The sequence below is a fragment of the Aspergillus fischeri genome, genomic scaffold, assembly GCF_000149645.3.
Source record: "Aspergillus fischeri NRRL 181 1099437636249 genomic scaffold, whole genome shotgun sequence".
Classification (NCBI taxonomy): domain Eukaryota; kingdom Fungi; phylum Ascomycota; class Eurotiomycetes; order Eurotiales; family Aspergillaceae; genus Aspergillus; species Aspergillus fischeri.
In genome coordinates, this window is record NW_001509770.1 from 1714192 (window position 1) to 1726297 (window position 12106).

General features: G+C 53.4%; 3 protein-coding genes across 3 annotated transcripts, besides 2 other annotated features; all 3 read left to right on the plus strand.

Moving 5' to 3' along the window:
- Positions 1-1070: 1070 nt before the first annotated feature.
- Positions 1071-5652, plus strand: NFIA_013200 (putative jumonji family transcription factor; the record flags this gene model as incomplete). Its single annotated transcript, XM_001264527.1, has 5 exons — positions 1071-1328; positions 1393-1490; positions 1553-2466; positions 2530-3583; positions 3696-5652. 5 exons carry the CDS (start codon positions 1071-1073, stop codon positions 5650-5652), a joined length of 4281 nt encoding a protein of 1426 aa, XP_001264528.1.
- Positions 4190-4235: a microsatellite.
- Positions 5653-8174: 2522 nt separating the features above from the next.
- On the plus strand, positions 8175-9886 carry NFIA_013210 (putative GABA permease; the record flags this gene model as incomplete). Its single annotated transcript, XM_001264528.1, has 3 exons — positions 8175-8278; positions 8353-8913; positions 8965-9886. The coding sequence occupies 3 exons, from the start codon at positions 8175-8177 to the stop codon at positions 9884-9886; spliced, it is 1587 nt and encodes a 528-aa protein (XP_001264529.1).
- Positions 9887-10623: 737 nt separating this feature from the next.
- On the plus strand, positions 10624-12006 carry NFIA_013220 (acyl-CoA-binding domain-containing protein; the record flags this gene model as incomplete). The annotated part of the gene is made up of 4 exons (XM_001264529.1): positions 10624-10639; positions 10705-10818; positions 10895-10967; positions 11031-12006. 4 exons carry the CDS (start codon positions 10624-10626, stop codon positions 12004-12006), a joined length of 1179 nt encoding a protein of 392 aa, XP_001264530.1.
- Positions 11194-11214: a microsatellite.
- Positions 12007-12106: the final 100 nt, after the last annotated feature.

The following is a 12106-nucleotide window of genomic DNA, read 5'->3' on the forward strand; positions in this document are numbered from 1 at the left end:
TTCCAGGTTTTATTGTCGTTGTTGGAGGTATCTGGCAGGTAGTCAATTGAATTACTTTGCATCGAGGCTCCGACGCCGGAGGTGTGCTATGATCTACTCGCAGCCGCCAAAGTTACCTTACAGCCTTGTATTCATCCTGTCGATTTGTCACCATATTTTTCAGGCCATCAGCCACTTTCCCTTCGAAGTTGGGTGCCTTAGACTCCTTTGGGTTGATTTTCAGGCGCTCAGGCTATCATCGTCTTACATACTCTTCCAATCACTAGAATCCACAGCTCTCCACCCACACGCATCCCTTCCATCATTCTCTCAATCTCACTGGTGTTTTCCATCCTGCAAATTCCACTTCAACTCTTTGTGGTTCTCCAAGCGTCAGGCCATCGTGCTCTGTCCGGTGGTTCCACTATCGACCTGTTTCGACGTGACGCTGGCATTGGCCCATTCTATCTCTGGTTCTCTGCCCTTCCTGCCTTCCCTGCCCTTAGCTTCCCACATCGCCTTTCCGCTAGTCCTTTAGCTGCAATCTTTAGTCGTATCACTTGCTGCTTGGTCCTGCAACACGGCAAATCTCCTCGCTCCAATCTCGCAGACCGGAGACTGAGAGGGGCCTTTGCTTTGCTTGCTTTCGGCCTTTCCTAATACTGGTGATATCAATCTCATCTTTATTGACTTGCTAATTCTCTATCGCTTCATCCAGCACTGCCTGCCTATTGTTCTTCCCTTTGTTCCCATGGCTTTCTTGTCATTGAGATAGATATACCCTTTGTTCAGGAACCAAAGCTCAACACCAGCTGCTTTCACTTTTTCCAACCACCCCTTTGCCGACGGATTTTCCCCTTCTCTCTAAGCGACATATCGAAAAGATATCGAAAAGACGAAACTCTACGATCGCAACGTTGACGATCCTCCTACGCCCCAGGATAGATTGAGTCTCAGCTCGCCAACTTTCAACACTCCCTTCCCCGACCGCTGGGAATCCCTCTCTCGCCGTCGATCAGCGGTCGCAGTTTCCGACGACGGCGCTCTTATCTTCATCGAAATCCCGTCCAAGTTTTCACATCTTGTTTGAGATGATGGCGGCAGCGCTTGATCAACCTCCTTTCGCTTCCCTCGCCGGTAGTCGTCCGAACGATGCCGCTTCCATAACACCTCCGCACAGCGCGAACGGCAAGAAAGAGGTCCCAGACGGTGTTCCCTCCGAGCTGTCAGACCTCGAGTTGGATTCTGGTGCCACTGCCGTCAAAATTGAGGACTCGGTCGAAGGAGAAGACGACGTGATTGAGCCTGACCATTACTATGGCGGCGGCAAGATTCCTGTCTTCAAGCCGGTAAGTCTTGCGATTTCATGGAATACCCTCCTTGCAAGTCACGGGCTGACGGGGCAACTGGCAGACGATGGAACAGTTTCGTGATTTCCAGTCGTTCGTCCGTAAAGTCGACCAATACGGCATGCGGTCGGGTATAATCAAGGTTATTCCTCCCAAGGAATGGTAGGAATCTCGGACCCTTCCGTTGTTGTTCTAGAGTTGGTTTTGATCGTTTCTCAATCTAGGCTTGATGCTCAACCGCCCTTGGACGAAGCCGTCAAGAAAATCCGTGTGAAGAATCCGATCATGCAGGAATTCCACGGCTCTCACGGCACTTATACTCAGGCAAATATCGAACGTCAACGGACATACAATCTTCCTCAATGGAAAGCCCTGTGCGAGGAGAGCAGTCATCAGCCGCCTGCACGGCGAGGCGAGAGACGTCGGAATCAGGAACGAGTCACACGTACCCCTGCGGCTCCCAAGCCTCAGACCACGGGGTCAAGTTCGCAAAAGCGTGGACCTGGTCGGCCACCAAAGCGAGCCAACCAGGTGAAAGTGAAGGAAGAGCCGCCTGCGGACGATGTCCTCGAGAAAACGAAACCGGAAGGCCCTCCAACACCCGTATCACCTGAGTCTAACCCTGTTGGGACGAAGTCGGAGGAATTGAGCGATGGCGAGTCGTTACCGGGACCTAAGCCCAAGGGCAGACAGCCCAAGTCCGTAACTGCGCGAAGAAAGCACAACAAGGGCGACAACATCGATCTCGTCGATGAAGAAGCATTCAAAAACTTCGACTACCGCATCCACGATCAGGAAGAATATACGCAAGAACGTTGTGAGGAGCTCGAGACTGCCTATTGGAAATCGCTCATGTTCAACAACCCGTTATACGGAGCGGATATGCCCGGTTCTCTGTTCGACGACAGCACTACGTCGTGGAACGTCGCCAAGTTACCCAACTTGCTGGATGTCATCGGACAAAAGGTTCCTGGCGTCAACACTGCCTACCTTTATCTGGGAATGTGGAAGGCTACTTTCGCATGGCATCTGGAAGACGTGGATCTCTACAGCATCAACTACATTCATTTTGGTGCTCCGAAACAATGGTACAGTATCTCGCAAGAGGACGCTCCTCGCTTTGAACAGGTTATGAAGAGTGAGTTGGCACCGCTCAAGCCTTATTCTACGCTGTGGTGAATACTGACACGTTCTCCTCAAGGCATCTGGCCCAGCGATGCAAAATCCTGCGACCAGTTTCTTCGCCACAAGACCTACCTTGTCTCGCCGAGTCTCTTGAAGTCCCAGTACGGTATCACTGTGAACAAATTGGTTCATTACGAGGGCGAATTCGTCATCACCTATCCGTACGGCTACCACTCTGGCTTCAATTTGGGGTACAACTGTGCCGAGTCTGTCAATTTCGCGACGGAGAAATGGCTCGACTACGGTCGCGTGGCCAAGAAATGCAACTGTGAAGCAGACAGTGTCTGGATTGACGTCGACGAAATCGAGCGGAAGCTGCGCGGGGAGGCGACACCCGAATACTACGATGACTTCGACAGCGACATGGACGTGATAGAAGGTGCTTCGGATCTCTTGACTCCGCCCCGCAGTGTGCCTGAGAAGACGTCAACCCGCGGTCGGAAACGCAAGCATCCTGGTGAAACGACCAAAGCGAAGCGTATGAGAGTCAACGTCGAGATCCCTCGAAAGGCGCCCTGCGTGCTATGTCCGAACGACTTGGATTATGAAGACCTTCTTCCGACCGAGGACGGGAAGTCTCATGCCCACCGACGATGTGCCCTGTACACCGAAGAGACCAGTATCCTTCGCGGCGAGTCCGGAAAGGAAGTGGTATGTGATATTGATTACATTCCCAAGGCTCGAATGGGCCTCAAATGCCTCTTCTGCCGCGAGGTCCGCGGTGCCTGCTTCCAATGCAACTTCGGAAAATGTACACGGTCCTACCATGCCACATGTGCTCTACTGGCCGGCGTCCAAGTCGAACACGGCTCCATCGCTGTGATCGCTGACGATGGCAATCAGTACTCGGTTCCAAGTGTCGACCTCAAGTGCAAATACCATCGCCAAAAGAGGCCAACTTGGATGACCAACGACGCAGCTGACTATGACCGCAAGGTTAATGCGACTGCCCAGCGGCTGGTAGCAGGAGATCTGGTGCAATTCCAGGCAGACAAGGAGATTAACGGTGCAGTGATCCTGCAAAATCGACCTGAAGAACGAACTCTGTTGGTGAAGATTCTTCCACGAGGGTAAGTTTGCGCCAAATGTCTTTGTTTTTGTGGTTGTTTTGAAATTTCCCCATCGGGAATATTTACAGACTTTGTGGCTGACTATATTTTTCGCTTTTCATCGATTATTCAGAGACGTAATTGAACTGCCATACAGATGGCTACTCATTGTACGCAAGAGTAATTTCGCGCCTCTCGCGCCAGGCACAAAGCCATTGCCAGCACACTTAGCTCGCAAGCCCGATGCTCGGAAGGAGTTGGAATCGGCGGTGCCAGTGGCAGGAAATCCTTTTGGCGACGGACGATCGCCGTATCAGTGGGCTGAGTTCGAGACGGTGGACGTAACTAAACACGTCTCAGCCCCACCGCCATTGCATGTCGACCTAAACAAGGGCGAGCAGATATGGTATTACATGGGGCAATCATCGACCGAATGTAGGGCTCAATATACACACAACCCTAGCGTGTCTGTCCACAACCCGCGCTCGAATTTCCTGGACAGCGTCAAGTCTCTTGGCGGTGTGGTGACCCGACTCCCCTCTTACCCCCACCATTTCCCTCAGTATGCATCTGCATCTGCGTCTGCCGTTGTTGCCCCTCCTCGCCAGCACAACCACCTCCTTTCTCCTGCTGTTGCCGCTACCGCTGCCGCCGCCAGTGCTGCTGCTGCTGCCAACCGCCCTTCCCTCCTGCAGCGACCTCCTCTTGCCCCTCCTCCTGCTGCTGCCCCTCGTTCCTCCTCTTCCTCGACTGTTGCTTCTGCTGCTGCTGCTTCTGCGATGCCGTCGGCCTATCGAACGTTACCCACTCAGTCCGCTCGCCATGCTCCATACCCGCAAGTCATCAAAGCACATAACAACCACCACCACCACCAACAACAGCAACATCCCTTCTACCATTCTCCGCAACCCCTCCAATCTCAGCAGCAGCAGCAGAACAACAACACCAATACCGCCAGCACCAATGCTCTCCCCGCCAATACCTTTGCCAATGTTCGTGAGCTCATTGCTCGCCGTCGCCTGGCGCAAATCACCGACCATGCCAATGTCTTCGCCGGGTATACCATCGTCAGCCCTGAGCTGGTAGTTGAGACGCTGCTGGGTCCCATGGGCTCGGTCCCACCACCTAATGGTTTGGAAAAGCTAGAGCTTGCCATGGCCCAGCAGCGTGTACAGCCTAGGGCTCCTGATGGGACCTTGCTACCATTGCAACCGCTGAACATGCGATCGGAGGAAGTCACCAGACTTTTGCAGATGCTCCGGTTCTCACTTGTCAGTCACCGCGAGCGGTTGGATGTGCTGCAGAAGAGAGAGTCGGAGAATATAAAGCAGGAGGCTACCGCCAAAGGCAGTGCTGCCTCGGCCAAACTGGCCGGCAAGTATGCTTACCTTGACCAGCAGCGTGCTCAGGCTCCGACCGTCTACCAGTCTCCGTACGATATGCCATCCGGGTTCACCGAGTATGCCAAGAAGACTTACGAACTTATCCCCTGCGCACCAGAGCTGCCCAAGCCTTCCCTGGCAAACGACTACTTTGCCAGCCTGTCAACCGAAGATCAAGAGAAGATCCTTAAGACTTGTGGCAGCTTCGTGCAGCGAGCGATCGAGCGTTCGGCCCCCCACAGCCGCCAAAATTCGGCTTCGAACCTTCGACTTACGTCGGCGCTGGCTCAACAAACGGAGAATCCGACTATCGACATTACCACGGTGGAGGATCTGCCGTTGTCTGGTCTCGACCTACCCCTCCACGCAGACTCTCCGTGCTCCAGTTTCAGTCGGTCGCATCTGAGGTTCCAGTCGCCCAATGATTTCACCAGTCACGGGCCCGAAACTCACCACGATCATCATGACCTTTTCGGTGATCAACAGGCGAACACTCGGTTCTGGCAGCACGGCCCGTGGGCAGCGGGAGATGGTAATACCCCCAATGAGGAGAATCGACCGTTCTTCGGCCCTCACGAGCGACTTAAGCACGATTATGCCTCGTCTGACATATCGCTGGGCCGGGGTCCTGGCTCTCTACACTCGGTCGACATGGCCGGCTTTGGCTTAGATGGCACCGATGATATCTGCGCGGAGCTCAGCCCGTGATGGAAGAAGGTGCTTGCATGATAGAAATGCTCTCTGTACATGCGTGCCGCTTATGAGCTACATCATCTCATGTAACGATTTATCTGGATTGATGACTGCATGATTGGGCGTTCTAAAGTTTTTCTCTTTTCGTTATGCGGATTTTTACGTCGACATTTCCGATCTTTTCGATTCATCACCTCCACGTCCTGGTCCATTCACAACGGAGTTGACGCTAGCTGGCTGGTTGCAACTCACCTTGAGGCCTTGCGCTTGGAAGGCCTTGCTTGTGGTTTGAAAGCGGAGGCGTCTTTTTTATGGACCAAAGGAAGGGCGAGGCGGCAATGAGTGAGCAGATGCCAAGCAAGTGGAAGTCAGATGGAAAGGCAACCCGGCACTGGGATACTCTGTCTTCCCTCTTTTCCAATATGAGACTGTGCCACACCTATCGCGTGACTTCTGGCATTTGCCGCATATTGCCTGCACTGCGCCACTGACCTTCCCACTTGGGTCCTGCCCCTCCTTTTATATGACTGTTTCTGTGATGATGCTTTCCCTTTTTGCGCCTCTTCGCTCTCCCGTCTCTTCTCCCATCCCCGTCGTCCTCATTCACCGTGCCGGGTCTCTCAAGCATGATTCGACCTACTGGACCTACTTTTCGCATGCGATCATGTGGACTTCACAGCACACGACCCGAAGCGAATTTTGAAAAGCATAAGAGAGATAAAGTGATGAAGTATCTCTATCTCGATCCCCTTTTTTTGATACCCCCTAATTGCCCTCCTGTGTCATGCCCTGTGTTCCTTATCGTTATCTCCCCCCTCCAAAGCTCCCTTCCTATCTTCTCCTTTACTGGCGCTCATCCTTGCTGGACCCCGACCATTCTATCAAGTCAGCATGACTTTGATTCTTCTCCGCAGGAGAGAAGGTTAGGTGATCTCGGCCCTCAGTGGATGTGGCAGCCGTCACCGATATGTGTGACAGTCGACATGATGTATTTTGAATGATAGCTGTCAATGAACAAGCTAGTGTAGCACTTTGCCTTTGTACTCTTCACATACGTAAACAGTAAGGGCCTGAGGTGCAGTCAAGCCATGACTAGCTCTAGCCGTCCACCCTACATGGAAGAGAAGCGCTCCATCGTACGACGATCGCCAACTTACGACTTATAGGCTCTGGTAATAGCTTGATGGCTTACCTAGGATTTTCTTTCCTTGGGGTCAATTGAATTGATAAACCTCATATGTCTTCAAGTACTCTTTAAATCATGTGTCCAACACTAGTGCAACTATTTGAGGCTCTTAATTTACGGCATTGCGTTCTAATCACCCACCTCGCAACAGCATGGGTCCATGGCACGTTGATCGCGCGTAGATGAGCATCTCATGGAGACGGAGTCATGGCTAAAAGAAGCACGCTCCGCCACGGAAGATAATCTGGGGTATTTGGTCGAGACTGGGGATGGATGGATGGATATCCGAGCGACCCAATCATCCAGACTGGGGACCGCTCAAAGAAATGCACGGGATAGCTGGGGAAACGTCCAGGTCCCACAGCCATCAGTGCCCTGGGTTTGAGCTGTTGGATGGATTTCCCCCGCAAAATAGGACGTACAGCCTGGAAAACGGTGGATGGTCCAAGATGGGGCTCTCGGGGCGGTACCGTATAGTTCCTAGGGTGGAGGAAAGTCTGTTAGTCATGGATTGATTCTACTTCTACTACGCTAGACATCTTTCTAGTAGTCGAATGGTTTAACGGTTCAAGTATTGAATGGGCATGATCATTATGTAGGTAGAAATTGAGATCTGGACCGAATCATGCATGTGTTCTGTAGAATGGAGATAGCAGAATCATATCGACATCATAGATAAACCCAGTAATATCTATCACTCAAAACTACTTAGTCCCCAGCTTTATCAGCGCGCTCCCGTAACAAAGCGCGCTTTCGGACCGCCCGTTGGCCTCGTGAGTCGTGAGAGGTTGACCCGTCAATGGCCCCGAAACCGGCCGCAATTGGGCTATCTGTCCGCTGCTTATCGGTTTCTCCAGCCTGTGTCAGACTCTCTCAGCTCCCCTCGGCTCAGTGCCTATCTACGGTAGTATCCACTATCCACTGTCTCCATCGCTGATATGCGGGGTCGAGTCCATACTCTGTACGTACCTTTCCCGCCAAGTCTTCACGAGACACCGTCCACTGTCTTCGAAGCTAGTACGTAGTGGAATACGGACCCTCCCTTAGCAGGTCCTCAAGTTATCTATCGATGGACGGCGGGAGCTTATTCCTGGTCTATCTCTCGTGTTCAATCTAGCTGGTCATACTTAGCGGAGATGTTATCTTCTTGTCTTGCCTTCAAATATCCACTCATCCCCCCTTGACCAGTTCGTCTCAATAGCGGGACACTCTGTGTTCACATCACCACTCTAATATTACTGGAATAAGCCACTGGATTGACTTGATATCTACAATTTGACCCTTTGACTTGATATACATCGGTATTGATCTCAGAACTTCCCCGCACCATCTTTCGGACGTCGCCGAGGCCATGCACGAGGCCACCGTTGATGCCAGCGCCGACGCGGCGCTGGCCAGGATGGGCTACAAGAGCGAATTGCCTCGTAATCTGAGCATGATGAGTATTCTCGGACTGTGCGTGATTCTACATGACGTCTTCTGCCTCCATGGCACTGGTGCAGCTACTGATCGCTCGCGTGTCCAAACAGTTCCTTTGCCATCATGGCCGCTCCCTTCGGTCTCAGCACCACCATGTACATCACCCTGACAGACGGTCAATCCGTCACCATAATCTGGGGCTGGGTCCTCGTCACCTTGATCTCGATCGCGATCGCCGCCTCGCTGGCCGAAATCTGCGCCGTCTACCCGACCGCCGGCGGCGTGTACTACTGGAGCGCCATGCTGTCGACCAAGGAATGGGCCCCGATGATGTCCTTCATTGACGGATGGTTGACGCTCGTGGGAAACTGGACCGTCACGCTCAGTATCACCTTCTCGACTGGACAGCTGATCCTGAGCGCGATCTCGCTGTGGAACGAGGACTTTGTCGCCAATGCGTGGCAAACCATCCTGATGTTCTGGGCGGTGGTGCTCGTCTGTGCAACCGTCAACATCTTCTTCTCCAAGTACTTGGATTTGATCAACAAAGTGTGTATCTTTTGGACGGCGGCTAGTGTGATCATCATCTTGATCGTTCTTTTATCGATGGCGGATAATCGGAGGGATGCGGCGTTTGTTTTTGGGCATTACGATGCGTCGGATAGTGGGTGGTGAGTTGTCTCTCAATTTTCTTTGTGTCACAGGGAATACTGACTCCCTAGGCCTTCTGGATGGGCTTTCTTCGTCGGTTTGCTGCAGGCAGCTTACACCTTGACGGGGTACGGCATGGTCGCTGCCATGTGTGAAGAAGTGCAGAATCCTCATCGCGAGGTCCCCAAGGCGATCGTCCTGTCGGTCATCGCCGCCGGTATCACCGGTCTCATCTACCTGATCCCCATTCTCTTCGTTCTGCCCACCGTGAAGGACCTCCTCAGCGTGGCCAGTGGCCAACCTATCGGCCTCATCTTCAAGACAGCGACTGGCTCGGCAAGTGGTGGGTTCGGCTTGCTGTTCCTCATCCTCGGTATTGCCATGTTCGCCGGCATTGGCTCCCTGACGGCGGCCAGTCGGTGCACCTACGCATTCGCCCGTGACGGGGCCATCCCCGGATTCCGCATTTGGCGCAAAGTCAACAAGCGCCTCGATGTGCCCGTCTATGCGATCTTGCTCTCCGCAGCGGTCGACTGCCTCTTGGGCTTGATCTACTTCGGCTCGACCGCGGCCTTCAACTCGTTCACCGGTGTCGCTACGATCTGCCTGTCGACTTCGTACGGTCTTCCAATCTTCATTTCCATGGTCCGTGGGCGCCAGGACCTCAAGGAATCTACCTTCTCTCTCGGAGCATTCGGGTATGCGATCAATGCTGTCACAGTGTGCTGGATCGTCCTGGCCGTGGTCCTCTTCTGCATGCCTGTCTCCCTGCCGGTGACTGCCAGCTCGATGAACTACGCCAGCGTCGTGTTCGCGGGGTTCGCGGCAATCAGTATTATTTGGTACATTGTCTATGCGCGCAAGCATTTCACCGGACCACCTGCGTCGGCCGAAGAAGTAAGGGCGCAGCCTGTGATGACAGGGAAGGCGGTTGTAGATGCCGAGAATGCATATTCGGATGAATCGATGTCCACGAAGAAGGTGGAGCAATGATCTTGTACTAGTTTCTTTTTGTTATGGGCTCTTTCTTTGCCTGGTGCAGATGAAGGCGATGCACCCACATGTTTCTATATGTATCACCACAATAAGGATGCTAGTCACTAAAAGTGGATGGACGAGGTGCTCGCCATAAGCATTTCTATTCGACTAGAAACCTATTAAACTATTTACTAGAAACGCGAACATTCAAGTGTTCTGTTGACGATGACGCGGAGCTGTTGGGTGTCATTTGTCAATCACAGGTCCCAGCTGTCAGGGACTCCGAGAGCCGCGGTACAACCTGTTCGGGCAAACATCTAGCAATCAATCACTCCCCACGACACGATAGCCAACGCATCCACCCCCTGTCTTATCACAGAAAAAGGAGAATACAACATCTGATACAAGAACTCCAATCTCCAATTCCGACCATAATACCCCCTTCGTCGCCTACTCCATTCACCATCCAATTGCTGTTTGTCGGCGCTGTAATCCGGGGAAGCTTGGGGATCTCGTGCGGTCCGCTCCGATTGTCCCTCAGTAATCAATAACATTCGCCTCCCCTTTTCTACACTCGACTACCGACCGGTCCCAGCGCCGTCCGAAGCGGAGGACCGTCTTCAAAGCTGGAGCAACCACCGTTGATACTCGCGCGATACCTCCAGGAGAAGCCACCGCCGGAATTCGTCGATCGCAAGTTCCCTGTCAGCTCTCATGAAGGACAGGCTCGGTTCGAGGCTTCGGATCTCACCATGTCGGACTCTGTGGGTATGTAACCGATCACAAGGGTGCCTTGCGTTGATCGGGTTGCTGATTTGTTGTTTGCTTGCTAGATCGAGTCTTCGTCCATGCCCTCAATACCGTCAAACGCATCCCGCGGACGGGCACCGCGAGACCGCCTGCTGCGGAGAGATTGAAGCTTTATGGACTGTACAAGCAAAGCATGGGTAGGCGATTCTTCGATACGGGGATTAGGCTTTGCGTGTGCTGGATAGATATGCTGATTGATGATGGATACCACAGAGGGCGATGTGGAGGGCGTCATGGACCGACCCGTCGGGAACACCGCAGACGTCTACGCGGAATGTGAGAAATGGTATGCTGGTTCTTTTGCTTTCTTGTTTTCTTGTCATATCAAACCGATGCTGATCAGGCGCAGGGACGCATGGTACGCCCAGCGCGGGCTCTCCCGCACGGAGGCCAAACGGCGCTACATCTCCACCCTCATCGACACAATGCACCAGTACGCTTCGCAGACCCCCGAGGCGCGCGAGCTCGTCGCGGAGCTCGAGTTCGTCTGGGACCAGATCAAGTCGAATGCCTCGTCGTCGTCGTCGTCGTCGAGCCCCATGCAGAATGTGGGCGTGCCGCCGTTACCCCAGCCGAACTATGCGAGTATCGGGGGACGGTTGGCCCGTCCGATCTACGAGGATATCATTGCTACCGCGCGGGATAACCACAGTCGGGAGCGGAATCGTGGAGATCCCAGGTTACGTGTACTCAGTCCGGTGAGTCAGCCTGATGGGCTGTATGAGCGACGCGGGAACAGGGACGTGGCGGATGAGGAGGTACAAGTACCAGAAGATGAGGATGAAGAGGACGAGGACGAGGAAGAGTACGAGGAGGCTCAGGATACCATTTATGAGGATGATGACGACAACGACAACAGCAACAGCAACAACCAAAGCCAGCAGGACAGCCACAGATTCGATGATGATCCCGACGAGGCGCAGTCCCGAGGTCGAACGCGAGGGTTACAACCAGCAACAGCAGCAGGAGACAAGAAACACCGCGTTGTAAGCTCCGGCGAGCGAGACCGCCGATGGCGACGGAGGGTCGAGCAGGCCTTGACCAAGATGACCGCCGAGATCGCCGCGGTCCGCGAGCAGATGGAGGCGCGGGCGCTGGCGAGCCGTCGTCGGTCTGCGCTGTGGACCTGGCTGAAGTGGATTGTCTGGGTGACCCTGCGGCAGATCATCTTCGATTTGGCAATCTTGGGCATGGTCCTCATCTGGATGCGGATCAAGGGCGACCGACGACTTGAGGAGAAGCTCAAAGTCGGGTGGTCGGAGGTGAAGACTCGACTGGCCAAACTCAAGTCCCTGCGACGGTTTCCCGGGCTAGATATTGTCTGATTGACTGGGACGGTCGCGTACCTTTCTTTTTCTCTAGTACATATTGTGTTGAATTTCTTATGTTTCCATCACATGGGCTGTCATCCTGTCAGGCGTGCTG